The sequence below is a fragment of the Amia ocellicauda genome, chromosome 7 (genome assembly GCF_036373705.1).
Source record: "Amia ocellicauda isolate fAmiCal2 chromosome 7, fAmiCal2.hap1, whole genome shotgun sequence".
Classification (NCBI taxonomy): Eukaryota; Metazoa; Chordata; class Actinopteri; order Amiiformes; family Amiidae; genus Amia; species Amia ocellicauda.
Genome location: NC_089856.1, coordinates 244,985 through 272,846, shown reverse-complemented (window position 1 = coordinate 272,846; position 27,862 = coordinate 244,985). Strand labels below are relative to the sequence as shown.

The 27,862-nt window shown below is 48.2% G+C and overlaps 1 protein-coding gene across 3 annotated transcripts in view; it reads right to left on the bottom strand.

Moving 5' to 3' along the window:
- LOC136752408 (voltage-dependent P/Q-type calcium channel subunit alpha-1A-like) overlaps positions 1 to 27,031 on the bottom strand; it is a 53,073-nt gene extending 26,042 nt beyond the window's left edge. For all 3 annotated transcript variants that reach the window (XM_066707714.1, XM_066707713.1, XM_066707715.1), the window contains exons 1-17: positions 26,921 to 27,031; positions 26,315 to 26,454; positions 11,398 to 11,489; positions 10,921 to 11,073; positions 10,128 to 10,315; positions 8,760 to 8,863; positions 8,379 to 8,494; positions 8,223 to 8,276; positions 7,919 to 8,011; positions 7,618 to 7,824; positions 6,616 to 6,728; positions 6,382 to 6,494; positions 2,659 to 2,790; positions 2,331 to 2,403; positions 1,981 to 2,098; positions 1,569 to 1,636; positions 1,346 to 1,452 (exon numbers count right to left, since the gene is read on the bottom strand). In XM_066707714.1, coding sequence (XP_066563811.1) covers positions 1,346 to 1,452; positions 1,569 to 1,636; positions 1,981 to 2,098; positions 2,331 to 2,403; positions 2,659 to 2,790; positions 6,382 to 6,494; positions 6,616 to 6,728; positions 7,618 to 7,824; positions 7,919 to 8,011; positions 8,223 to 8,276; positions 8,379 to 8,494; positions 8,760 to 8,863; positions 10,128 to 10,315; positions 10,921 to 11,073; positions 11,398 to 11,489; positions 26,315 to 26,454; positions 26,921 to 27,013 — 1,964 coding nt within the window. In that variant the 5' untranslated portion in view covers positions 27,014 to 27,031. The remainder of the gene's footprint in view (positions 1 to 1,345; positions 1,453 to 1,568; positions 1,637 to 1,980; positions 2,099 to 2,330; positions 2,404 to 2,658; positions 2,791 to 6,381; positions 6,495 to 6,615; positions 6,729 to 7,617; positions 7,825 to 7,918; positions 8,012 to 8,222; positions 8,277 to 8,378; positions 8,495 to 8,759; positions 8,864 to 10,127; positions 10,316 to 10,920; positions 11,074 to 11,397; positions 11,490 to 26,314; positions 26,455 to 26,920) is intronic.
- Between the last annotated feature and the right edge of the window lie 831 nt (positions 27,032 to 27,862).

Here is a 27,862-nt window from a genome sequence, read left to right as displayed (position 1 = left end):
CACTGCACTGCACTGCAGTATACTACAGCACACCACACTGCACTACACCACCCTGCGCCCCCCGCCTCGACACACTGCACTGCACTGCAGGATACTACAGCACACCACACTACACGACACCACCCTGCCCCAGCCGCCTCGAGACACTGCACTGCACTGCAGTATACTACAGCACACCACACTACACTACAACACTCTGCCCCCCCCTCCTCGACACACTGCACTGCACTGCAGGATACTACAGCACACCACCCTACCCCCCTGCCCCGACACACTGCAATATACTACAGCACACTACACCACCCTGCCCCCCCGAGCAACACACTGCACTGACGTATACTACAACCCGCTGCCTGACACACTGCACTGCAGTACACTACAGCACACTACACCACACTGCCCCCCTGCCCCAACACACTGCACTGCAGTATACTACATTACACTACACCCCCCTGCCCGACACACTGCTCTGCAGTACACTACAGCACATTACACCACCCTGCCCCCCGCCCTGACACACTGCACTGCAGTATACTACAGCACACTACACTACACTATACTGCACTACACTACACTGCACTGACACAACACTACACCACACCACATTACACTACATTACACTACACTGCACTGTACTAACCTGCACTACACTGAAGGGATATCTGTGACTGCACATTGCACACTGACATAATGTAAACTTCCACACTACATACACTACACACCGAACACACTGCATACTGCATTCAGAACACACTGCACACTCTGAACGCACTGCACACACTGCAACTACACACTATACACACAACACCCTGCACATTGCCACTGCACAGTTTACAATCCACACACTGCACTGCCACTACACACACTGCAGTTTACAATACACACACTGCACACCATACACACACTACACTGCCACTACACACTGCACAGTTTACAATCCACACACTGCACTGCCACTACACACACTGCACACTGCAGTTTACAATACACACACTGCACACCATACACACACTACACTGCCACTACACGCTGCACAGTTTACAATACACACACTTCACACACTACACTGCCACTACACACTGCACACACTACACACATTTCACACACTGCACACACTACACACATTTCACACACTGCACACACTGCAACTGTACACTACACACTAAATACACTTCAGGGGACTGACTGGAGGACACTGGACAGAGTTCAGAGTTCAGTGAACGTCAGAAAAAGGGATTGGGGGAGGGGGTATGGAATTAACTAGGAGAGACCAGAAACAGTTCAGGATTAAGAATTCAGAGGTCAGGGGTCAGAGATCAGGGGTCAGGGTGGGGGCTGGACTCACGCTGCGATGGAGAGGTTGGCTGCGGACAGGGGGCTGACCTCGGCCACCTCCTTCGCCTTCTGCAGAGCAAGCTTCTGATTCGTCGCCTGCTCTTCCTCCTGCTCGTCCTGAGAGAGTGAGAGAAAAAGAGAGAAAGAGACAGAGAGAGGGAGAGAGTGGGAGTGGGGGTGTGTGTGTGGGGTGGAGTGGGTGTGTGGGGGAGTGGGAGTGAGAGCTGCAGTACCTTGGTGAGCTCCTGGGCGTTGGCCAGGTTGTCCACAGCGATGGCCAAGAACACATTGAGCAGAGTGTCTGAGGAGTGAGGTAAGGACACAACATACAGCAACACAACACTGCACTGCACTGCACACACACACACACACACACACACAACAATAACCCCCGCCCAGTATGAGTGAGACCCCCTCCCGAATGTGTGTGTGTGTGTGTATCAGTGTGAGTGTGTCAGTGTGTGTTTGTTTGTGTCAGTGTGAGTGTGTCAGTATGTGTGTATGTGTGTGTCAGTGTGAGTGTGAATGTAACTGTGTGTGTGTGTGTCAGTGTGTGTGTGTCAGTGTGTGTGTGTCAGTGTGTGTGTGTATCAGTGTGAGTGTATGTGTATGTGTGTGTTAGTGGGTATCAGGGGGTCAGGATACAGTTGCCAAACAGTGTGAGCACGATGAAGTAGATGGAGAAGACCATGCCCGTGTTCACACCCCCCTGAGACTTGATCCCATCGTACATCACCGCGTTCCAGTCCTCTCCTGTCAGGATCTGCACAACAACACATGTGTTACACTAGGGACACAGAGTCTGATACACGGAGGAACTACATCTTATACACATGCGTCTGAGCTGACAGGGAAGAGGAGCATCACCACTGTCACTGTCACACTGTCCTCTCCTCTCGCTCCTCCCCTCTCCTCTCCTCTCCTCCCCCTCCTCTCCCTATTCTCCTCTCTCTCCTCTCCTCTCCTCTCTCCCTCCTCTTCCTCCCCCCCTGTACCTGGAACACAGTCATTATAGCTGCAGGAAATGTATCGAAGTTGGTGGGTGGGGTGCCTTCGTCAAAGTTGAACCTGTTACACAGAAAAGGAGAGAAAGAGAGAGAGAGAGAGACAGAGAGAAACTATTAAAATATTTACTTTTATATATTGATTTATTATCAGTTTCTGTATTTATTTTCAAATGTACAGCAGAGTGCCATGGGGCGAGGGGGTGAGGGGGCAAAAGGGCAAGAGGGCACGGGGGTGACAGGGAAAGAGGGCGAGAGGGAAAGAGGGCGAGGGGGCGAGAGGGACAGAGGACACAGGGGTGAGGGGCGAGACACTCACTGCCCCCCGAAGAGCTGCATGCCCAGCAAGGCGAACACCACGATGAACAGAAACAACAGGAACAGCAGACTGATGATGGACTTCATAGAGTTGAGTAGAGACACCACCAGGTTCCGCAGAGATGCCCAGTACCTGCACAGACAGAGAGAGAGAGAGATAGAGAGAGAGAGAGGGAGTTCTCAATACAGTAGTTTTGGAGCAGTGTGGTGCAGTCCAGTATAATACCATAAGAACATAAGACAGTGTCCAGTCGAGAGGAGCCCATTCGCCCCATCGTGCTCGTCCGGTGTCCATTAATAACTAAGTGATCAAGGATCCTATCCAGTCAGTTTTTGAATGTTCCCAAATTGTCTCTTCAGCCACATTGCTGGGGAGTTTATTCCAGATTGTGACGCCTCTCTGTGTGAAGAAGTGTCTCCTGTTTTCTGTCTTGAATGCCTTGAAGCCCAATTTCCATTTGTGTCCCTGGGTGCGTGTGTCCCTGCTGATCTGGAAAAGCTCCTTTGGTTTGATGTGGTCGATGCCTTTCATGATTTTGAAGACTTGGATCAAGTCCCCACGTAGTCTCCTCTGTTCCAGGGTGAAAAGGTTCAGGTCCTCAGTCTCTCAGTAGGACATTCACTTCAGACCTGGAATAAGTCTGGTTGCTCTCCTCTGAACTGCCTCTAGAGCAGCGATATCTTTCTTGAAGTGTGGAGCCCAGAACTGTCCACAGTATCCAGATGAGCTCTAACTAGTGCATTGTACAGTCTGAACATCACTGTCCTTGTTCTCAATTCTACACTTTTGACAATATACCCTAACATTGTGTTTGCCTTTCTAATTGCTTCCCCACATTGTGTGGATGGAGAAAGTGAGGAGTCCACGTAGACTCCTAGGTCTTTCTCATGCGTTACTTCATCTAGTTCTATTCCTCCCATAGTGTAATTATAGTGGACATTTTTGTTACCTGCATGTAATACCTTGCACTTGTCCACATTGAATTTCATCTGCCAGGTGTCGGCCCACAACTTAATATTATCTAAGTCCCTTTGAATAGCCTGTGCTGCCAAGATTGTATCTGCTGAGCCACCTATCTTAGTATCATTTGCAAATTTAAACTATCCCAGAGTCCAGATCATTAATATAGATTAGAAAAAGCACAGGCCCTAGTACTGATCCCTGTGGAACTCCACTAACAACCTCACTCCAGTTAGAAGCGACTCCTCTAATCGACACCCTCTGTTTCCTATACATCAACCAGTTCATAATCCATCTACTTACATTACTCTGAATGCCTACAGCTTCCAATTAGAGGATCAGTCTTTGGTGTGGAACCTTATCAAAAGCGTTCTGAAAATCTAAGTATATCATCATATGCTAATCTAAGTATATCAACATTTTCCACATATTGTTCGTTTTCCAAGATACTTCAATTTTTGCCCTTTATCTGTTTCACTTCCTCCCTTATTGTCCTCTTGCTGTTGTAATATTGAAAAAAAGCTCTTTGCATTAGTTTTAGCTCCAAGAGCTATGTTTCTTTCTATTTCCCTCTTTGCTTTCCTGATTTCTTAAGATCTCTTTGCAGCTCAATATATTCTATGTATTTTCTTTCATCTCCGTCCCTTTTGGATGCGCTATACAACATTTTCTTCCTCTTGATATTTTTTTGCATACCTCTATTAAACCATTTTGGCCAGTGTTTGTTGGTCCTCAATTTGCTAAGTTTAGGTACAAATTGCTCCTGAGCCTCAAGTAGTATATTCTTAAAAATACCCATCCATTTTCAACAGACTCTGTATCCAGTGTGCTCCAGTCTACCTCTTCTAAGTGACGCCTCGTACCTTCAAGGTTTGCTTTTCTAAAATTTTGGACCATTGTTTTAGACTTGGTCCTTGTTTTTTGGAAGAATGCCTCAAAGCTAACCATGTTGTGATCACAATTTGCCATTGGTTCTCTAACTACTGTCCCCCTGACTCTATCTTGGTCATTTGAAAAGATCAAGTCAATACATGCTCTCCCTGGTTGGTTCCCTGACAAATTGAGTTAGAAAGCAGTCATTTACCATCTCAACCATTTCTATTTCTGCCTCTGTAGTACCAACTGGGCTTTCCCAGTCTATGTTTGGGAAATTGAAATCCCCCATTATAACAGCCACATCCTTGCTACATGCAGTCCTGTACAATGCAACATCTTGCTGAATATCTGAGTTTGGTGGCCTGTAACACACTTCTACCACTAATCCTTCAGATCTTTTATTCAAAAGTTTCACCCACAAAGATTCTGTTTCATTACTGGGATCTAATTTGATTTATTCTGCCTCAATGTCATTTCTGACATATAATGCTACCCCACCCCTCCTCGATTTTGCCTGTCTCTCCTAAACTGTGTGTATCCTTTCAACTTGTATTCATCCCCATCATTTTCTGTAAGACGTGATTCTGTCACACCTACAACATCATAGTCACACGCCAGCACTGTGGCTTCCAGGTCTAACATCTTGTTCCTTATACTGCTGGCATTGAGGTAAAAACATTTCAGGGCTTTCCTACGAGCAGTTTCCCTTGGTTTTCTTTCCTTAGTGGAACATCTCCCATTGTCAGAGCTCGTTGCCCCCCTGGTCCCTAGTTTAAAAGATTCTCAATTACTCTGCACATACGCTCTCCCAATGCATTAGCCCCCCTTCTGTTTAGATGTAGACCGTCCGGTTTCTACAGGTCCCATCTATCCCAGAAGAAAGACCAATGCTCCATAAACCTAAACCCCTCTTTCCTACACCAGGATTTCAACCACGTGTTAAACTTTCTAATCTCTGCCCGTCTCCCTGGCCTGGCACGTGGTACCGGAAGTATTTCAGAGAAAACTACGGTGGAGGTTCTGCTCTTTAGTTTTGTTCCTAACTCTTTCAATTTGTCTTGCAGAACCTCTGTCCTACCTTTTCCTATGTCATTGGTTCCAATGTGGACCATGACCAGTGGATTCCACCCGGCTTTGGCCAGTAGCCCGTCTACTAGTTTAGGGAGATCTGCAACCTGAGCACCAGGCAGGCAAGATACCATGCGGGTCTCCTTATCACTAGAGCACACTGTGTGATCTACACCTCTAAAAATTGAGTCTCCTACTATAACTACCTCCCTCTTCTGGGGGGAGTGGGCACCATGGTGCTCTGGTGCTCAACTGCCCCCCATCACCCTCTGAGCTGTCACTGTCCAACTCGGTGTCCAGCAGTTGGAACCTGTTGGGCAGTTCTAGCTCTTGGGGTGTCTCTAGGGGTTGTGCACGCCCTGTTCTGCGGTTACGACCTACTGTAACCCAGCAGTTCTCCACGCTGTCCTGCTCTAAGGTCTCAACTCTCCTAGGTTTTGGCTGCACACCATCTCTCTCATGGGCTGATTGACGAATTATTCTATATCCCTAATACAGCGCAGATCAACAAGCTGAGCCTCAAGATCACAGACTTTGATCTCTAGGACTTCAACATGCTGACAACGTTCACAGGTGAAATCTTCTTGGATGAGTTAATCCAGGAAGGCACTCTTTCTGCAAACTGTCCATGCAGTCCAGTATAGTCTAGTATACTACAGTCCATGCAGTCCAGTGCTGTGTTACAGAAGTGTAGTGTGTAACACACAGTGCGGTACAGTCCAGTGATGCAGCAGTGTAATCCAGTATAGTACGGTTCAGTCCAGTCCAGTTTAGGCCAGTCTGGTCCAGTCTGGTCCAGTGCTCAGCTGTGTCACTCACTTGGTGACCTTGAAGATGCGGAGCAGCCGGAGAGCGCGGAGGACACTGATCCCGAACGACGTGCCCGGCTTTATCACCGCCCAGATCACCTCAAAGATACTGCCCACAATCACCTGCACACACAGAAACACACACCATCACTAATACAATGAACATGAGTGTCAGTTGGCATTTGTGTAAGTTTGCATGTGTGAGTGTGGTGTGGGTGTGTGCGTGTGCGTGTTAGATACTCACAGCACAGTCGAAGCAGTTGAAAGAGGAGTGGAAGTATGGTCGTGTGCCCAACCCGTACATCTTGATGAACATCTCAGACATGAACAGTCCCAGGAAGATAAACTCTGCAAAGTCTGAAACACACACAAACACACGCACACACACACACACAGAGGGGAGTGTTATAATTCTCATCATTATCAATATCATTATTTATTTTCCAGTAGTATTTATGTATGTATGTATGTATGTATGTATGTATTTATTAGCAGAAGCCCCACGCTCAGCTGTCGCACAGTTGCCTCCCCAAAGCTTTACATCAGACAGCAAAACACAATCAGTGCAAAATGAAACACACTGCACTGCACTACACAATTAGCAGGACTGTATTGAAGCCATATGAACTTCTATTTTACAGTATTAGAAAGTAATACTGTCTACATACATACCATTGAACAGACACTAGTACCACTACTACATAGCTATACACTGGAGTATCACTGCTTCTGACAAACATACACTTATACTCACTAGACACTGACTACTCCTGACCTCAGCACTACTGATAATCAGACTAACCTGCTGATACTAACCTGCCGGCTATGATGAAAATCATACCTATTCAATATTGTAAACAAAATACAGGGCTGTCCCGAAGGGTCCATTTATACCTCCGAAGGTGCGGAACACGTTACTGACCGAAGGTTCAAAGCTCATCACCCAGTGCAGCACACAGGTCTCAGGGTCTGATCTCACTCACACCGCCTCGTCCTGTTACCCCTCTCCCTGCACCTTCACCCCATTAACCCTTCATTGGGTGTGGTGGCGCTGCACTATTCAAACACTGTCAGTTTCTGTCAACTAGAGAACCAAATCGATGTGACTGTCACATGACGAGCCTCCTAAGGTCTGGAGAGCGAACGAACCTCCTAATGTTCGAACCTTCTGAGACAGCCCTACAAAATACCGTCACATGCACATCCTGAGACACTGAATTGTAGTTATTATAAAGCAGAGCCGCACAGAGGAAGTCGGACAGCAGCTCCGGCTGGTCGTAGTGCACGATGGCCACACACAGCGTGTTGAGGGCCACCAGGCTGAGCACGGTCCAGTAGAAGGCCTGGGTCTTCACGATGTGCCGGATGAAGAAGCGCAGCCGGCGCTCCCTCTTGTGGAAGGAGGAGCCCTCCAGCTTTGCGCTCTTTATGCTGGCCCTGGAGAATGGAGAGCCTGAGAGGGGAGGGAGAGGAGCGTCAGTGTCAGGACGCCTGTGTCTCCCGTGTCTCGTGTCTATCCCAGCTGTCCCTCTGCCTCCCCCTCTCACCCACGGAGGCGATGTCTCCCAGCTGCTCATCTCCCTCCTCGGGGTTCAGCAGGTCAGTCTTGCTCTTCTTAATGGTGGGTCTCCTCCGCGAGCCTGAGACACACACACACACACAGTAACACACAGTTACACACACACACACACACACACACACACAGCAACACAGACACACACACAGTAACACCCACACAAACACACACACACAGAGACACACTGACACACACACACAGTAACACTCACACTGATACAGACACACACTTAAAAAACAGAGAGAGAGGGAGAGAGAAAGAGAGGAACAACTTACCGTCGAAGGGCATCCTATCGTCTGTGTCATTCTCGTCCTCTGCCAGGATCACTTCTTCTAAACAGAATGGGACGAGTTACACCAGAAACAAGGCCTGTCTGTGCTGTGTTGTGTTGTGTTGTGTTGTGCTGTGCTGTGCTGTGCTGTGCTGTGTACCTGCTTTACAGATCCACTCCAGGTATCCGTTCAGCTCTCTCTCGATCTGCTGTTGCCTCCTCAGCTTCAGGAACTCACTGCGGTTTTCCACTCGCTCCCTCTCTTTGGCAAACTCCCTGTGACACACACACACACACATACACAAATGTGCGCACACACAAACACACCAGATATTGTCAGTATTGTATATTATCACAGGCTACAGCACAATGCTATATTACAGAGACACAGAGATACACTGGGACAGACACGGACAGACAGACACACAGAAAGACGGACAGATGGACAGACACACAGACAGACAGACACACGGAAAGATGGACAGACACAGACACACGGAAAGATGGACAGATGGACAGACAGGCGGACGGACAGACCTACCCGGACAGCACACCCAGCACGAGGTTCAGCATGAAGAAGGAGCCGATAATGATGAGGGGGATGAAGTACAGCCAGTTCCACGCGCTCCCTGAGGCATCATTGCTCTGGACACGCACACAGGTGTACACACACACGCACATTCGGACAGAGAGACAATGAGACAGAGTCACTCTATGTCGACTGTAACAACATGCAGGTGACCCTCGCTGTGCTGGTGTAACTGGGATTGTTAGACTGGGACACATAGTCCCCGTCAGGGCTGGGCTCATCAATCAGAGCCCAGCACAGTCAGGCAGAGAGAGACAGGGAGGGAGGGAGAGTGAAGGGCAGAGAGAAAGAGAGGAACAAGGGATCATCTGATCACAGCATCTCTTTTTCTCCTGGCACACTACACCCTCCCTCCATCTGTCAGTCTCTCCCTCTCTCTCTCCCTTCAGTTTTGCATCATCTCTCCAATTTTCTCCTCCACCCTCCTGCCTCACCCCCTCCCTCTGCCTCGCTCTGACCCACTCCCACTCTCTCGTTCCCAGCCCCCCATCTCTCTCCCCCTCAGTCAGTTCGTCTCTCTCTCCCTCTCTCATGTTTAGTATGTCTGCTCTGTGCTGCAGCTCCTGCTTTGTATTAAAGTTTCATCAGTTTTTCTTACAGAAGCACCAGTGAGAGTAACTCCAACAGACAGGCCGTGTTAAATATAGAGCCTCACCAACTGGGACAGAGCGAGAGAGAGAGAGAGGGAGAGGGAGGGAGGGAGGGAAGAGAGGGGGGGTGGAGCAGGAGAGCCAAGGTAGGGATGACAAGAGTGAGAGAAAGAAGGGAGGGGGAATAAAGAAAGAGAAAGAGTGGCTGAGGGTGAGAGAGGATGTGTTCCACTTCCATTCTAAATTTTTGAAAGTGGTGAGAGATAGGGAGGGAGGGAGGGAGAAAAAGAGGGATGGGGAGAGGATGAGTGTGTCTCTGGTTATCTGTATGTCAGTGGTTCTCAACCCTGGTCCTGGGGACCCCCTGCCTTGCTGGTTTTTGTTACAACTGAGCTCTCAATTGAACCCTTAATTAAGAAACAATCTGCTTAGATTTAAACTGTAATAAAATAGTTGGTTCTTTAATAAGTTATTTATACAATTCTATACTTAACTTAAAACCCCTGCAGTTTAAAATAATGGAAAGGCTCTGATTTTGGAAAGTATTAGTTCAATTAAGGTTCAATTAAGTCATTGAGAGCTCAGTTGGAACACAAACCAGAAGGGCAGGGGCTCCCCAGGACCAGGGTTGGGAACCCCTGCTGTATATGTATCTGTCTCTCTCTGTCTGACAAGTCCAGTCCAGCCCAGTCCAGTCCAGTCCAGCCCAGTCCAGCCTAGTTGTTCTCACATAGTACAGCAGGTCAGTCCAGCCCTCCATGGTGATGCACTGGAAGACGGTGAGCACTGCGAACAGGATGTTGTCAAACTGTGTGATGCCATAGTTCGGACCAATCCAGTACTCCCGGCACTCCGTCCCATTCGGACAGAGACGGGCTGGCAGGTCTATCCCACATGGGAACTCCTCTCGAATCTCTCCTGAGAGGGAGAGAGACAGAGACAGAGAATAAGAGAGAAACAGAGAGACACAGAGACAGAGACAGAGAATAAGAGTCAGAGAGAAACTGAGACAGAATAAGAGAGAGACAGACAGACACAGAGAGAGAGACACGGACAGAGACAGAGGGAGAGCAGAACTCGGTGAGCAGAGCCACACAATGTGGGTCAGGCGCCAGCAGAACCCCTGCCTGCAGAGGTCTATAAGAGCATCCTGTACTGTAGCAGGGCTGAACTGGGCCGCTACGCGCTGCTTAAACCCATCCACAAGAGGGCACTACAGTCCTGGAAGCACAAGAGCTCAGCCCAGAGACGAGCCCCCTCCATCAGCCGGCCTGCAGCTCACAGCACTGACCTGCTTCAGAGCAGCGCTGCTCGCCGGCCACAAATCAAAGCTGACCAAATTATAAACTAAACCACAGTCTCGCCTCTGGACCAGCGGGACAGCGAAACTAAATCCCAAAGTGACCTGGGTCGCTCTCGGCCCCTAAACAGAGTCCGCCCTGGCAGGGCCTCTCCGGGCCGCTGTGGGCCTGCTGCTCGCGTGGCGCAGCGCTGGCGTGTTGTGCGGCGCGGCGCTCGCTCACGGGTGACGATGTCGAAGCAGGTGGTGTGGAATTTGCCCATGTAGAACTCCAGCCCGATGATGGCGAACATGAGGATGGCGAAGAAGAGCAGCAGGCCGATCTGCAGCAGTGGGATCATGGCCTTCATAATGGACTTCAGCACCACCTGCAGGCCTGGGCAGAGAGTGGGGGAGGGAAGGAAGAGAGAGGGAGAATGAGAGGATCCTTCACCTGTCCTCATCTCTCCTTCTGCCTCCACCGCTTTCTCTTTATTAGCACGACAGACAAACGTGAGTTCAAATGCTTTATATAATATATTACAGAACAGAACAATGAAAAGTGCGATATCAGTTATAATGTAAACATATGCAATCTTAATAAACATAAACACACATTGACTTTTTTAATCAAACACAGAAATAACTCTCTCCCCATGTATTACTCCTCCCTCTCTCCCCTCTCCCTCTCTCCCGCACTCTCCCCGTCTCTGTGTCTTACTGGGGATTCCTGACACCAGTTTCAGGGGCCGCAGCACCCTCACAGCTCGCAGCGTCCGCAGGTCGAAATCCGTGCCCACCGTCGCCAGGATCCTGCAGAGAGAGGGAGGGACAGGGTTAATGCAAGAGTCCGTACAAAAGAGCACAAAGTACTAGCACTCCCACTAAACTGGGCATTGATATTTTAATCAGAGTAGGACTAACAAGACTTACTAACAGTCAGTCAGTCAGTGTGTCAGTCAGTGTGTCAGTGTGTCAGTCAGTCAGTCAGTGTATGGTGGGGGGCAGTTTCACTTGACTTGGCAGTCTGGGTTGTATGTACACACTCTGCACTGTAGATATATACACACACACAGTATACGCGTATGGAGGGTAGCCAGGCAGTGTGGGGGCTTAAAGGTAGCTGGCACAGACAGGCAGTTCTGAGGACGGCACACAGGGCAGGATCACCTCTCTCAAAGAGACCCACTCACACACTCACTGAGACGCACACTGACCCACTCACACACTCACTGACACACTCACACACTGACCCACTCACACACTCACTGACACACTCACTGAGACACACACTGACCCACTCACACACTCACTGAGACACACACTGACACACTCACACACTCACTGACCCACTCACACACTCACTGAGATGGACTGACCTAGTCACACACTCACTGACACACTCACACACTCACTGAGACACACACTCACTGACACACTCACTGAGACGCACACTGACTCACTCACACACTCACTGAGATGCACTGACCTAGTCACACACTCACTGACACACTCACTGAGACACACACTCACTGACACACTCACTGAGACGCACACTGACTCACTCACACACTCACTGACACACTCACACAGACACACACTCACTGAGATGCACTGACCTAGTCACACACTCACTGAGACACACACTCACTGAGACACACACTGACTCACTCACACACTCACTGACACACACACACACACACTGACCCACTCACACACTCACTGAGACACACACTGCACCCCCCTGCTCAGAAACACTATCCCCACTAGAGGGGGCACTGCTCTGGCCTAAATACATCCCTGACAGAGAGGGGCAGGGAGAGTAATAGAGAGGGTATGGAAAACACAGAGAGAGAGGAGCTGAAGAACAGACAGAGAGAGAGAACAGCTGAGAGAGCGAGACGGAGAGAGAGGAGCAGGTGTGAGTGCAGGTGTGGCCCCAGGGAGGCAGGTGATATGTAGGGGTAAATGTTGGGGTTCCATAGAGAGAGAGCAGTGAGAGGAGAGGGAGAGAGAGCTGCTGACAACACAGGGACTCAGTGCTAAACACAGCCTAACAGCCAGCCCAGCACACAGCGCACAGCACTACAGCACAGAACAGAACACACAGCACAGAACACACAGCACAGCACAGAACACACAGCACAGAACACACAGAACACTACAGCACAGAACACACAGCACAGAGCACACAGAACACTACAGCACAGAACACACAGCACAGAGCACACAGCACACTACAGCACAGAACACACAGCACAGAACACACAGAACACTACAGCACAGAACACACAGCACAGAACAGAACACACAGAACACTACAGCACAGAACACACAGAACACTACAGCACAGAACACATAGAACACACAGCACAGTACACACAGCACAAAACACACAGCACAGAACACACAGCACAGAACACATAGAACACACAGCACAGTACACACAGCACAAAACACACAGCACAGAACACACAGAACAGAACACATAGAACACACAGCACAGTACACACGGCACAAAACACACAGCACAGAACAGAAAACACAGAACACTACAGCACAGAACACACAGCACAGAGCACACAGCACAGAGCACACAGCACAGAACAGAACACAGAATACTACAGCACAGAACACACAGAACACTACAGCACAGAACACACAGAACACTACAGCACAGAACACACAGAACACTACAGCACAGAACACACAGCACACAACAGCACAGAACACATAGAACACACAGCACAGTACACACAGCACAAAACACACAGAACAGAACACATAGAACACACAGCACAGTACACACAGCACAAAACACACAGCACAGTACACACAGCACAGAACACACAGCACAGAACAGAACACACAGAACACACAGAACACTACAGCACAGAACACACAGCACAGAACACACAGAACACTACAGCACAGAAAACACAGAACACTACAGCACAGAACACACAGCACAGAACACACAGAACACTACAGCACAGAACACACAGCACAGAACACACAGAACACTACAGCACAGAACACACAGCACACTACAGCACAGAACACATAGAACACACAGCACAGTACACACAGCACAAAACACACAGAACAGAACACATAGAACACACAGCACAGTACACACAGCACAAAACACACAGCACAGTACACACAGCACAGAACACACAGCACAGAACAGAACACACAGAACACACAGAACACTACAGCACAGAACACACAGCACAGAACACACAGAACACTACAGCACAGAAAACACAGAACACTACAGCACAGAACACACAGCACAGAACACACAGAACACTACAGCACAGAACACACAGCACAGAACACACAGAACACTACAGCACAGAACACACAGCACACTACAGCACAGAACACATAGAACACACAGCACAGTACACAGCACAAAACACACAGCACAGAACACACAGAACAGAACACACAGCACAGAACAGAACACACAGAACACACAGCACAGTACACACAGCACAGAACACACAGCACAGAACACACAGAACACACAGCACAGAACAGAACACACAGAACACACAGCACAGTACACACAGCACAGAACACACAGCACAGAACACACAGAACACACAGCACAGTACACACAGCACAGTACACACAGCACAGAACACACAGAACATTACAGCACAGAACACACAGAACAGAACACACAGCACAGCACAGAACACAACCCGGACCAGCCCAGCCCAGTATCGTACAGTACAGTACTGTACTCTGCATCTCAATGTCTTCCTCAGTTTGAAATGGGAGAGAGAGAGCTACAGACAGAGAGAGAATGGGAGAGAGGGGAGAGGGTGCTGTGCCATGCTGACAGTCTCAGGTCCTCTGGGCAGCCTGCGTGTGAATGTGCGTGAGTGTGACTGTGTGTCTGTGTATGTGTGTGTTTGAGACTGTGTGTCTGTGTGTGTGACTGTGTGTGTGTGTGAGTGTGTGTGTGAGACTGTGTGTATGTGTGTGTGTGAGTGTGAGTGTGTGTATGAGTGTGAGTGTGTTATTATGAGTAATATTGTTGTTATTATGTTGAATATTCTTGTTAATAGTGTTATTGTTAATGATAATAATATGATTATTACTGAAGTCACTGTGACTGCATCACACCCCAGGTCTCTTCCCATTCAGCGCATCTCCATAGCAACCGGCCATTTCTCATTCACACAGTTTCCACGGTTACTGGCCTCTTCTCATTCATAACTGTTTCCACGGCAACAGGGTCCTCTCTCATTGATAGAATCTTGGGGAGGCATCAGCATTCCAAACCCGTTCAGTATTGCCATGGCAACTGGGCAAAGGGGAGGGGCTGCTCTATTGATTTCTTTTTTTTTTTTTCCATAAGGTTTGGAATCTCTGAAAACACACACACACACACAGTCTCACACACACATACACACAGACACACACACACACACTGTCACACTCTCACACACACATACATACACACAATCACTCACACACACACACACGCATACAGAGACGCACACAGACGTACACACTCAATCACAGCTCCTCTCACCCTGTGTAACACTGAATTGTAGAGTGAGTGTGTCTGGCACAGTGTGTGTGTGTGTGTGTGTGTGTGTATGGTTGGCACAATGTGACAGTGCCATGTGCTATCTCAGTGTGTCCCCTCTCTGCCTGCCGTGCTGCAGCCCTGGCACTGCTCTCACCACTGACTCACTGCCTCTCACTCACTCACACATATACACACTCATACAAACTCACACTCTCACACAAATACACACACACATTCACTCTCTCTCCCTCTGTCACACTCACACTCACACAGTCCCCCCAGCGCTCCCAAGCACACTGAACCTGTCTCTCCTCTGCTCCAGTCAGCAGCACGGGCAGTGTGTCACGGGTCCGCTGACTGGTGCTGTGTCTGTCTGCATGTGTGTGTCTGAGGTTGTGTGTCTGTATCTATTTCTGTGTGTTTGTAAACATGTGTGTGTGTGTTTGTGCATCTGCAAATGGATTCCAACAACCCTGGCCCCTGTCCCCTTTCCCCTGCTGCAGAGTTGGTATGACCCGTGGCAGCACGCATGGCTCCGCTGCCCTCACTGGGAGAGACCACTTCGGTACAGAGGGGAGCCTCAATGAAGGGACTCAATGACAGATAAAGCAGACTGCCTCCATTCTCCTGTGACCTCACACCATCCCCCCCTCTGTCTCTCTCTCTCTGTCCCTCTCTTCTCATCTCTCTCTTCCTCGCTCCCCCTCTCTATCCCTCCACTCCCTCTGCCTTTCCTTTACTCTCCCCCTCCTCCCTCTTCCCTCCTCCCCCCCTTTCTCTCTCTCTCCCTCTCTGTCAGTGCTGATCTCAGCAGTACTCTCAGCTGATGCCCCACTAGCCAGCTACTTACAAACAGCTCGACTCTCTCTCTGCCTCCCCCTTCCACCCCTCTCTCTCTCTCTCTCTCTCTCTCCATCATGTTCAAATGCCTGCTCTCCTCACACTCTGCCTTCCTCTCCACTCTACGCTCCTCCCTCCCTCCTTCTCCTCTTCATCTTTCTCTCTTACTTGCTCAGTCCATTTATTTTCCTTCTTTCATCTCTCCTGCTGCTTTTCAGCATTCCTCTGTCCATCCCTGCTCTTCCCTTTCTCTCTCTCTCTCTCGCTCCGTCTCTCTCTCCTGTACAGAAGCAGTAGTAATAGTAGTAGATGTAGTAACAATTGTAATGGGGGGGAAATACAGGTGCCACTCTCTCTCTCTCCCTTTCTCTCTCTATCTTCCACCATAATCCCCCTCTCGACATCTTTCTCCATTAGCTCTCCTTCCCTCCATTATCAGTGCAAATTCAGCGGGTACAGCCCCACACTGTGGTGTCACTCTCTTGCTACTCTCAGCACCCAGGACACACCTGTCACTCTGTGTGCGTGTGAGTGTGTGTGCGTGTGTGTGCGCGTGAGTGTGTGCGTGCGTGTGTGTCAGCCTGTTAACAGCAATCAAAGGGTCCAAGGGGCAGAGGAAGGGAAGGTGGGGGGGGGCATTATTTCATCTTCAAAGAGTGGAAATGACAGCAATGACTTCCTGAGAGAGAGAACGAGAGAGACTGCGGGAGAGGAAAGAGGGAAAGAGAAAGGAGGGAGAACGAGAGAAAAAAGGAGAGAGAGAGAGATGGCTCCATTCTGTGCTATATATTCTATGTGTGTATAGTGTGTAGTGTGTACTGTACAGCAGTGTGTGTAGTGTACAGCAGTATGTAGTGTACAGTCGTGTGTACAGCACTGTGTAGTGTACAGCAGTGTGTTTATAGTGTGTTTACAGTGTGTCGTGTACAGCAGTGTGTGTAGTGTGTATAGTGTAGAGCAGTGTGTGTAGTATGTGTAGTGTAGAGCAGTGTGTAGTGTTTGTAGTGTGTATAGTGTAGAGCAGTGTGTAGTGTGTGTAGTGTAGAGCAGTGTGTAGTGTTTGTAGTGTGTGTAGTGTAGAGTAGTGTGTGTAGTGTGTGTAATGTAGAGCAGTGTGTGTAGTGTGTGTAATGTAGAGCAGTGTGTGTAGTGTAGAGCAGTGTGTAGTGTGTAGTGTCGAGCAGTGTGTAGTGTACTGTAGAGCAGTGTGTAGTGTTTGTAGTGTGTGTACTGTAGAGCAGTGTGTAGTGTGTAGTGTCGAGCAGTGTGTAGTGTACTGTAGAGCAGTGTGTAGTGTTTGTAGTGTGTGTACTGTAGAGCAGTGTGTAGTGTGTAGTGTCGAGCAGTGTGTAGTGTAGTGTAGAGCAGTGTGTAGTGTGTGTAGTGTAGAACAGTGTGTAGTGTTTGTAGTGTAGAGCAGAGTGTAGTGTGTGTAGTGTATTGCAGTGTGTAGTGTTTGTAGTGTGTGTAGTGTAGAGCAGTGTGTAGTGTGTGTAGTGTAGAGCAGTGTGTAGTGTGTGTAGTGTATAGCAGTGTGTAGTGTTTGTAGTGTGTGTAGTGTAGAGCAGTGTGTAGTGTTTGTAGTGTAGAGCAGTGTGTAGTGTATTGCAGTGTGTAGTGTAGAGCAGCATGCAGTGTTTGTAGTGTGTGTAGTGTAGAGCAGTGTGCATTGTGTGTAGTGTAGAGCAGTGTGTAGTGTGTGTAGAGTAGAGCAGTGTGTGTAGTATATAGCAGTGTGTAGTGTGTGTAGTGTAGAGCAGTGTGTAGTGTTTGTAGTGTGTGTAGTGTAGAGCAGTGTGTAGTGTTTGTAGTGTGTGCAGTGTATTGCAGTGTAGAGTAGTGTGCATTGTGTGTAGTGTAGAGCAGTGTGTAGTGTGTAGAGTAGAGCAGTGTAGTGTAGAGCAGTGTGCACTGTGTGTAGTGTAGAGCAGTGTAGTGTGTGTAGTGTAGAGCAGTGTGTAGTGTGTGCAGTGTAGAGCAGTGTGCATTGTGTGTAGAGTAGAGCAGTGTGTAGTGTGTGTAGTGTAGAGCAGTGTGTAGTGTGTGTAGTATATAGCAGTGTGTAGTGTTTGTAGTGTGTATAGTGTATAGCAGTGTGTAGTGTGTGTAGTGTATAGCAGTGTGTAGTGTATAGCAGTGTGTAGTGTAGAGCAGTGTGTAGTGTGTGTAGTGTAGAGCACTGTGCATTGTGTGTAGTGTAGAGCAGTGTGTAGTGTGTGTAGAGTAGAGCAGTGTGTGTAGTATATAGCAGTTTGTAGTGTGTGTAGTGTAGAGCAGTGTGTAGTGTGTGTAGTGTAGAGCAGTGTGTAGTGTTTGTAGTGTGTGTAGTGTAGAGCAGTGTGTAGTGTGTGTAGTGTATAGCAGTGTGTAGTGTTTGTAGTGTGTGTAGTGTAGAACAGTGTGTAGTGTTTGTAGTGTAGAGCAGTGTGTAGTGTATTGCAGTGTGTAGTGTATTGCAGTGTGTAGTGTGTGTAGTGTAGAGCAGTATGCAGTGTTTGTAGTGTGTGTAGTGTAGAGCAGTGTGTAGTGTAGAGCAGTGTGTAGTGTGTGTAGTGTAGAGCAGTGTGCATTGTGTGTAGTGTAGAGCAGTGTGTAGTGTGTGTAGTGTAGAGCAGTGTGCATTGTGTGTAGTGTAGAGCAGTGTGTAGTGTGTGTAGTGTACAGCAGTGTGTAGTGTTTGTAGTGTGTGTAGTGTAGAGCAGTGTGTAGTGTTTGTAGTGTGTGTAGTGTAGAGCAGTGTGCATTGTGTGTAGTGTAGAGCAGTGTGTAGTGTGTAGAGTAGAGCAGTGTAGTGTAGAGCAGTGTGCACTGTGTGTAGTGTAGAGCAGTGTAGTGTGTGTAGTGTAGAGCAGTGTGTAGTGTGTGTAGTGTAGAGCAGTGTGTATTGTGTGTAGAGTAGAGCAGTGTGTAGTGTGTGTAGTGTAGAGCAGTGTGTGTAGTATATAGCAGTGTGTAGTGTTTGTAGTGTGTATAGTGTAGAGCAGTGTGTAGTGTTTGTAGTGTGTATAGTGTAGAGCAGTGTGTAGTGTGTGTAGTGTATAGCAGTGTGTAGTGTTTGTAGTGTGTGTAGTGTAGAGCAGTGTGTAGTGTTTGTAGTGTAGAGCAGTGTGTAGTGTGTGTAGTGTATTGCAGTGTGTAGTGTAGAGCAGTATGCAGTGTTTGTAGTGTGTGTAGTGTATAGCAGTGTGTAGTGTAGAGCAGTGTGTAGTGTGTCGTGTATAGCAGTGTGTAGTGTTTGTAGTGTGTGTAGTGTACAACAGTGTGTAGTGTGTGTAGTGTAAAGCAGTATGTAGTGTAAAGCAGTGTGCATTGTGTGTAGTGTAGAGCAGTGTGTAGTGTGTGTAGTGTAGAGCAGTGTGCACTGTGTGTAGTGTAGAGCAGTGTAGTGTAGAGCAGTGTGCACTGTGTGTAGTGTAGAGCAGTGTGTAGTGTGTGTAGTGTAGAGCAGTGTACATTGTGTGTAGTGTAGAGCAGTGTGTAGTGTGTAGAGTAGAGCAGTGTGTAGTGTGTGTAGTGTAGAGCAGTGTGTAGTGTTTGCAGTGTGTGTAGTATATAGCAGTGTGTAGTGTAGAGCAGTGTAGTGTTTGTAGTGTAGAGCAGTGTGTAGTGTGTGTAGTGTAGAGCAGTGTGTAGTGTGTGTAGTGTATAGCAGTGTGTAGTGTTTGTAGTGTGTGTAGTGTAGAGCAGTGTGTGTAGTGTAGAGCAGTGTGTAGTGTGTGTAGTGTATAGCAGTGTGTAGTGTTTGTAGTGTGTGTAGTGTAGGACAGTGTGTAGTGTTAGTAGTGTAGAGCAGTGTGTAGTGTGTGTAGTGTATTGCAGTGTGTAGTGTGTAGTGTAGAGCAGTATGCAGTGTTTGTAGTGTGTGTAGTGTAGAGCAGTGTGTAGTGTATAGCAGTGTGTAGTGTAGAGCAGTGTGTAGTGTGTGTAGTGTAGAGCAGTGTGTAGTGTGTCGTGTATAGCAGTGTGTAGTGTTTGTAGTGTGTGTAGTGTAGAACAGTGTGTAGTGTGTGTAGTGTAAAGCAGTGTGCATTGTGTGTAGTGTAGAGCAGTATGTAGTGTGTGTAGAGTAGAGCAGTGTGTGTAGTATATAGCAGTGTGTAGTGTGTGTAGTGTACAGCAGTGTGTAGTGTTTGTAGTGTGTGTAGTGTAGAGCAGTGTGTAGTGTTTGTAGTGTGTGTAGTGTATTGCAGTGTGTGTAGTGAAGAGTAGTGTGCATTGTGTGTAGTGTAGAGCAGTGTGTAGTGTGTAGAGTAGAGCAGTGTAGTGTAGAGCAGTGTGCACTGTGTGTAGTGTAGAGCAGTGTAGTGTGTGTAGTGTAGAGCAGTGTGTAGTGTGTGCAGTGTAGAGCAGTGTGCATTGTGTGTAGAGTAGAGCAGTGTGTAGTGTGTGTAGTGTAGAGCAGTGTGTAGTGTGTGTAGTATATAGCAGTGTGTAGTGTTTGTAGTGTGTATAGTGTATAGCAGTGTGTAGTGTGTGTAGTGTATAGCAGTGTGTAGTGTGTGTAGTGTATAGCAGTGTGTAGTGTAGAGCAGTGTGTAGTGTGTGTAGAGTAGAGCAGTGTGTGTAGTATATAGCAGTTTGTAGTGTGTGTAGTGTAGAGCAGTGTGTAGTGTGTGTAGTGTAGAGCAGTGTGTAGTGTTTGTAGTGTGTGTAGTGTAGAGCAGTGTGTAGTGTGTGTAGTGTATAGCAGTGTGTAGTGTTTGTAGTGTGTGTAGTGTAGAACAGTGTGTAGTGTTTGTAGTGTAGAGCAGTGTGTAGTGTATTGCAGTGTGTAGTGTATTGCAGTGTGTAGTGTAGAGCAGTATGCAGTGTTTGTAGTGTGTGTAGTGTATAGCAGTGTGTAGTGTAGAGCAGTGTGTAGTGTGTGTAGTGTAGAGCAGTGTGCATTGTGTGTAGTGTAGAGCAGTGTGTAGTGTGTGTAGAGTAGAGCAGTGTGTGTAGTATATAGCAGTGTGTAGTGTTTGTAGTGTGTGTAGTGTAGAGCAGTGTGTAGTGTTTGTAGTGTGTGTAGTGTAGAGCAGTGTGCATTGTGTGTAGTGTAGAGCAGTGTGTAGTGTGTAGAGTAGAGCAGTGTGCACTGTGTGTAGTGTAGAGCAGTGTAGTGTAGAGCAGTGTGTAGTGTGTGTAGTGTAGAGCAGTGTGCATTGTGTGCAGAGTAGAGCAGTGTGTAGTGTGTGTAGTGTAGAGCAGTGTGTGTAGTATATAGCAGTGTGTAGTGTTTGTAGTGTGTATAGTGTAGAGCAGTGTGTAGTGTTTGTAGTGTGTATAGTGTAGAGCAGTGTGTAGTGTGTGTAGTGTATAGCAGTGTGTAGTGTTTGTAGTGTGTGTAGTGTAGAGCAGTGTGTAGTGTTTGTAGTGTAGAGCAGTGTGTAGTGTGTGTAGTGTATTGCAGTGTGTGTAGTGTAGAGCAGTATGCAGTGTTTGTAGTGTGTGTAGTGTATCGCAGTGTGTAGTGTAGAGCAGTGTGTAGTGTGTCGTGTATAGCAGTGTGTAGTGTTTGTAGTGTGTGTAGTGTACAACAGTGTGTAGTGTGTGTAGTGTAAAGCAGTGTGTAGTGTAGAGCAGTGTGCATTGTGTGTAGTGTAGAGCAGTGTGTAGTGTGTGTAGTGTAGAGCAGTGTGCACTGTGTGTAGTGTAGAGCAGTGTAGTGTAGAGCAGTGTGCACTGTGTGTAGTGTAGAGCAGTGTGTAGTGTGTGTAGTGTAGAGCAGTGTACATTGTGTGTAGTGTAGAGCAGTGTGTAGTGTGTAGAGTAGAGCAGTGTGTAGTGTAGAGCAGTGTGTAGTGTTTGCAGTGTGTGTAGTATATAGCAGTGTGTAGTGTAGAGCAGTGTAGTGTTTGAAGTGTAGAGCAGTGTGTAGTGTGTGTAGTGTAGAGCAGTGTGTAGTGTGTGTAGTGTATAGCAGTGTGTAGTGTTTGTAGTGTGTGTAGTGTAGAGCAGTGTGTAGTGTGTGTAGTGTATAGCAGTGTGTAGTGTTTGTAGTGTGTGTAGTGTAGAGCAGTGTGTAGTGTATAGCAGTGTGTAGTGTGTGTAGTGTAGAGCAGTGTGTAGTGTGTCGTGTATAGCAGTGTGTAGTGTTTGTAGTGTGTGTAGTGTAGAAGTGTGTAGTGTAAAGCAGTGTGTAGTGTGTGTAGAGTAGAACAGTGTGTAGTGTTTGTAGTGTGTGTAGTGTATTGCAGTGTGTGTAGTGTAGAGCAGTGTGCATTGTGTGTAGTGTAGAGCAGTGTGTAGTGTGTAGAGTAGAGCAGTGTAGTGTAGAGCAGTGTGCACTGTGTGTAGTGTAGAGCAGTGTAGTGTGTGTAGTGTAGAGCAGTGTGTAGTGTGTGCAGTGTAGAGCAGTGTGCATTGTGTGTAGAGTAGAGCAGTGTGTAGTGTGTGTAGTGTAGAGCAGTGTGTAGTGTTTGTAGTGTGTGTAGTATATAGCAGTGTGTAGTGTTTGTAGTGTGTGTAGTGTAGAGCAGTGTGTAGTGTGTGTAGTGTATAGCAGTGTGTAGTGTGTGTAGTGTATAGCAGTGTGTAGTGTTTGTAGTGTGTGTAGTGTAGAGCAGTGTGTAGTGTGTGTAGTGTGTGTAGTGTATAGCAGTGTGTAGTGTGTGTAGTGTATAGCAGTGTGTAGTGTGTGTAGTGTGTGTAGTGTATAGCAGTGTGTAGTGTGTGTAGTGTATAGCAGTGTGTAGTGTTTGTAGTGTGTGTAGTGTAGAGCAGTGTGTAGTGTTTGTAGTGTAGAGCAGTGTGTAGTGTGTGTAGTGTATTGCAGTGTGTAGTGTGTGTAGTGTAGAGCAGTATGCAGTGTTTGTAGTGTGTGTAGTGCAGAGCAGTGTGTAGTGTATAGCAGTGTGTAGTGTAGAGCAGTGTGTAGTGTATAGCAGTGTGTAGTGTGTGTAGTGTATTGCAGTGTGTAGTGTGTGTAGTGTAGAGCAGTATGCAGTGTTTGTAGTGTGTGTAGTGTATAGCAGTGTGTAGTGTAGAGCAGTGTGTAGTGTATAGCAGTGTGTAGTGCTTGTAGTGTAGAACAGTGTGTAGTGTGTGTAGTGTAAAGCAGTGTGTAGTGTGTGTAGTGTAGAGCAGTGTGCATTGTGTGTAGTGTAAAGCAGTGTGTAGTGTGTGTAGTGTAGAGCAGTGTGCATTGTGTGTAGTGTAGAACAGTGTGTAGTGTGTGTAGTGTAGAGCAGTGTATAGTGTTTGTAGTGTGTGTAGTGTATTGCAGTGTGTAGTGTGTGTAGTGTAGAGCAGTATGTAGTGTTTGTAGTGTGTGTAGTGTATAGCAGTGTGTAGTGTGTGTAGTGTATAGCAGTGTGTAGTGTGTGTAGTGTAGAGCAGTGCGTAGTGTTTGTAGTGTTTGTAGTGTAGAGCAGTGTGTAGTGTGTGTAGTGTAGAGCAGTGTGTAGTGTATAGCAGTGTGTAGTGTTTGTAGTGTATAGCAGTGTGTAGTGTGTGTAGTGTAGAACAGTGTGTAGTGTTTGTAGTGTTTGTAGTGTATAGCAGTGTGTAGTGTGTGTAGTGTAGAGCAGTGTGTAGTGTTTGTAGTGTAGAGCAGTGTGCATTGTGTGTAGTGTAGAGCAGTGTAGTGTTTGTAGTGTGTGTAGTGTGTAGCAGTGTGTAGTGTGTGTAGTGTAGAGCAGTGTGTAGTGTAGAGCAGTGTAGTGTTTGTAGTGTGTGTAGTGTATAGCAGTGTGTAGTGTGTGTAGTGTAGAGCAGTGTGTAGTGTTTGTAGTGTTTGTAGTGTAGAGCAGTGTGTAGTGTGTGTAGTGTAGAGCAGAGTGTCTCGAAGCTCTGGTGTCTCCGGCTGCAATGGATGATTGATCATCTGCAGCACTGAAAAACAGGTTACTGCAGCAGTGCCGCGCTCTCCTCCCTCTCCTCTCCTCTCCCTCTCCCTCACTCTGTCGCTGTCTCTCTCTCTCTCTCACGCTTTCTCCCTTTATATCCCAGATCTCTCCCTCCCTCCCTCCCTGCCTGCCTCATTCCATCCATCCATCCCTCTCTCTCCAGTCCCTTCTGTTCCCAACCTCTCCTCTCCTTACCCTTCCCCTGTCTCTCTGTCACATTCCTCCATCTCTCCATTTTTTTCAACCTCTCGCTCTCTCTCTCTCTCTCTCTCGCTCTCATTCCACCAGTCTCCCTCCCTCCCCCTTCTCTGCTATGCAATGCCCCAGAGAGATTAAGAAACTGCACAGAAAATCACGTGTGCTTCTCAGGCACCGAGCCACTGCAACACTACACTAACCAGCGCTCTCTCCATCTCTCTCTCTCCCTCCCTCCATCTCTCTCTCTCTCCTGCTCTAGCTGGACCCTGTACTGGATTTCTTCTCTGCTGTCCAAGGAGACTCGGGACTCAGGCGGATTCTCGGCTCCAAATATCTGATCCCCTGCTGGCCAGAAAGCCAGCGCTGCTTGAGGAGCGACAGAGCCACTGTCAGTGACATGTAGATGTGTCGTGTTCATGGCGTGTTGATCGGGAGGCACACGTGACGGGGGAAGCGGGGCGTGTCTGATTGATCACAGTCGATCCTCTGATACTGACAGATGGGAGACAGAGAGGGAGCTGGGGACAGGACTGACTCGCTGGACCATCGTCTGAGGCACACTGTCCTGTCCCAGCAGGATGTCCCCTACGCTCTCGGTGTCTGTCTTTATCTGTGCAGCAAGAGCTACCTCCATCTGCCTTCCAGCAGGGGCCACACCCGGCTGCTGTGTGTAACACAGCCTCCCCTCCGTCTCCAGGAAAGATCACTGTCCCTCCTCGACCAACTGAATTGATAGATCTACTTGTTGTCTACTTATCTACCAGTCTCTTTCCGTCTTTCTGCACGTGTGTGTGTGTGTGTGTGTGTATGTGTGTGTGTTGTATTTCTTGTTCTCTCTCTCAGTCTCCCTATCTCTATTAAATAAATATATATTTCAGTAATTATTAATGTAATCCAACAAAACAATTTAATCACAATCCTCATCCAAGCGTTAGGAACAGAGGTGCTGAGAGACGCTGGATGACATCCTGTCAGACAGGAAGACAGGGAGTCTTTATTCAGAGCGACTAACACAGAGGCCAGTGAGAGAGAGAGTGGACAACTCCTTCCTGCCTCTCCACGCAAGAGATCCAACACATGCGCACACACACACACACACACACACACACACACACACACACACGCACTCACACGCACTCACACGCACTCACACGCACTCACACGCACTCACACAGATTTGAGTCTGTAGTTACTGTGTTTCTGTATTTGTGTGTAGTTCTCCCACCCTGCCCACCCCAGGGCCGTGGGGGGGTGTGGCCTTGAACCCACACCCTCCGTCACACACTTACAAACCCCCTGAGACAGACAGACATGCACAACACAACACAACACATAGAGGTCTGTATTGTAGTGCAGTGTAATGTGGCATAGCATAGCGTTGTGTGTAGTACAGTGTGAGTGCAGTGTAGTAGTGTATCAACAGCTTCTCTCTCTCTCTCTCTCTCTCTCTCTCTCTGCTTCACTTGCTCTCGCGCTGTGGTGACATTTCCTGGCAGTGTTGCTCCGTGTGCTGTCCTGCTGTGTCTGTGATCAGCCACCCCCCCCCCACTGGCCTCATTAAGGCCGGAGATCTGCCCCAGTAATCAGACACAGGGCCCCCCATGGCCCTTCCTGCCCCCCCGTCACCCCTACCCCACCTGCACAGTCTGAATCTGTGTAGCTCCCAGTGCCGCTCCCTCTACCTCTCCCTCTCCCTCTTCCTCTCTCTCTCTCCCTCTCCCTCCCTCTCTCAATCCCTCTCCCTCTCCCTCTCCCCCTGTCTGTGTCTGGCGTGTGTCTGTCTATATCCCTCTCTGAGTCTCTCTCTTTCTCTGTGTCTTGCCTGTCTCTCTCTACTTCTTCCTTTACCTCCTTCATTTTCCCTCTCTCTTTCCTTCCCTCCCTCCCTCCTCCTCCCTCCCTCTGTCTGTGTTCAGGTTCATCAATGATTCAGGGGCCCTGCGCTCACGTGACACAGCTGAGTCTCTACTCCTGCAGCGCCCCACATCTTATATAAGAGAGAGAGAGAGAGAGAGGGAGGGAGAGAGAGAGAGAGAGGGAAAGGGAGGGGAGGGGGAGTGGAAATATAGCCAAATACTCTTCACACTGCCCCCCCACTCACCTGTAATACTGCATATACTGCACAAAGCCTGAGTGCCCCCCCAGTCAGCACTGCCCCAGGCCCTGTCCCGCTCCCATAGCCCCAGCCCCCCAGCCCCCGGCCCCCGGCCCCTCACCCCGTCATCACCACAACGAAGTCCATGACATTCCAGCCGTTGCGCAGGTACGAGCCCTTGTGGAAGGCAAAGCCCAGCGCCAGGATCTTGATGCACGCCTCGAAGCAGAAGATCGCAATGAAGTAGGGCTCTGTGTCGTCCTGCAGGACACACACACACGCACACACGTCAGGACATTACAGCACAACTCAATTACAGCTCATTATCATTACAGTACAGTGCAAAGCATAAGTGTAGTGTAGTATACTGTAGTGTAGTGTAGTGCAGTACAGTGTAATGTAGCATAGTGCAGTGTAGTGTAGTGCAGTGTAGTGCAGTGTAGTGCAGTGTACCTTAGTATACTGTAGTGTAGTGCAGTACAGTGTAGTGTAGCATAATGCAGTGTCGTGTAGTGCAGTGCAGTGCAGTGCAGTTTAGTGTAGTGTTGTGTCGTGTAGTGTAGTGCAGTGCACCTTAGTGTATTGTTATGTAGTGCAGTGCATTGCAGTGTAGTGCAGTTAGTGTAGTGTCAGAGCAGTGTAGTGTATTCAATTTGTGCAGATTGTGAGAGAGAGAGGGGAGAGTGCATTGCTGGCGGTGAGGGGTCAGAGGTCAGAGGTCACTCACCAGGCGCTCAGACATGGGCGTCTTGTCATCATCGGGCAGGTGCTGCTCGAGTGCCAGGACGATGCAGTTGGCGATGATAGTGGCGAGAATCATGTACTCAAATGGAGTGAGGTCAGAGGTCAAGGAAATTACACACATACAATACAACAGCACAGACACTGTAAAACAACACACACAGTGTACAACAACACACTGCAAATCAACACACACTGTACAACATCACACACTCTCCAGTAGAGTATATTACAGTACAGTGTGTAAGTGTCTGTGTACCGGCTGTTGACACTTGTTAGACCCAGTCTGCAGGTTCACCCCACGGTGCAACAGAGAGACACCGGCGATTAGCTCATTAAAGACAGAGAGAGGAGAGAGGAGAGAGAGGAGAGAGAGAGCTGGAGGGCTCACGAGTATTGAAATTCTGAAACAGTAATTCTACACATGAGTAACCAAGCCAGTTGCTACAGAGACAAACAGTGAAATAGATACAAGAGTATCAGTATACTGACAGCACAGCACAGTGAGGCGAGTACAACACAGCACAGTCAAGGTGAGTACAGTACAGTACAGCACAGTGAGGTGAGTACAGTACAGTACAGCGGAGGTGAGTACAGCACAGTAAGGTGAGTACAGTACAGCACAATAAGGTGAGTATAGTACAGTACAGTCGAGGTGAGTACAGTACAGCACAGTGAGGTGAGTACAGTTCAGTAAAATACAGTGAGGTGAGTACAGCAGTGAGGTGAGTACAGTACAGTGAGGTGAGCACGGTACAGCACAGTGAGGTGACTACAGTACAGTACAGTGAGGTGAGTACAGTACAGTAGAGGTGAGCACGGTACAGCACAGTGAGGTGACTACAGTACAGTACAGTGAGGTGAGTACAGTACAGCACAGTGAAAGTGACTACAGTATAGTCAAGGTGAGTACAGAACATGCACAGTG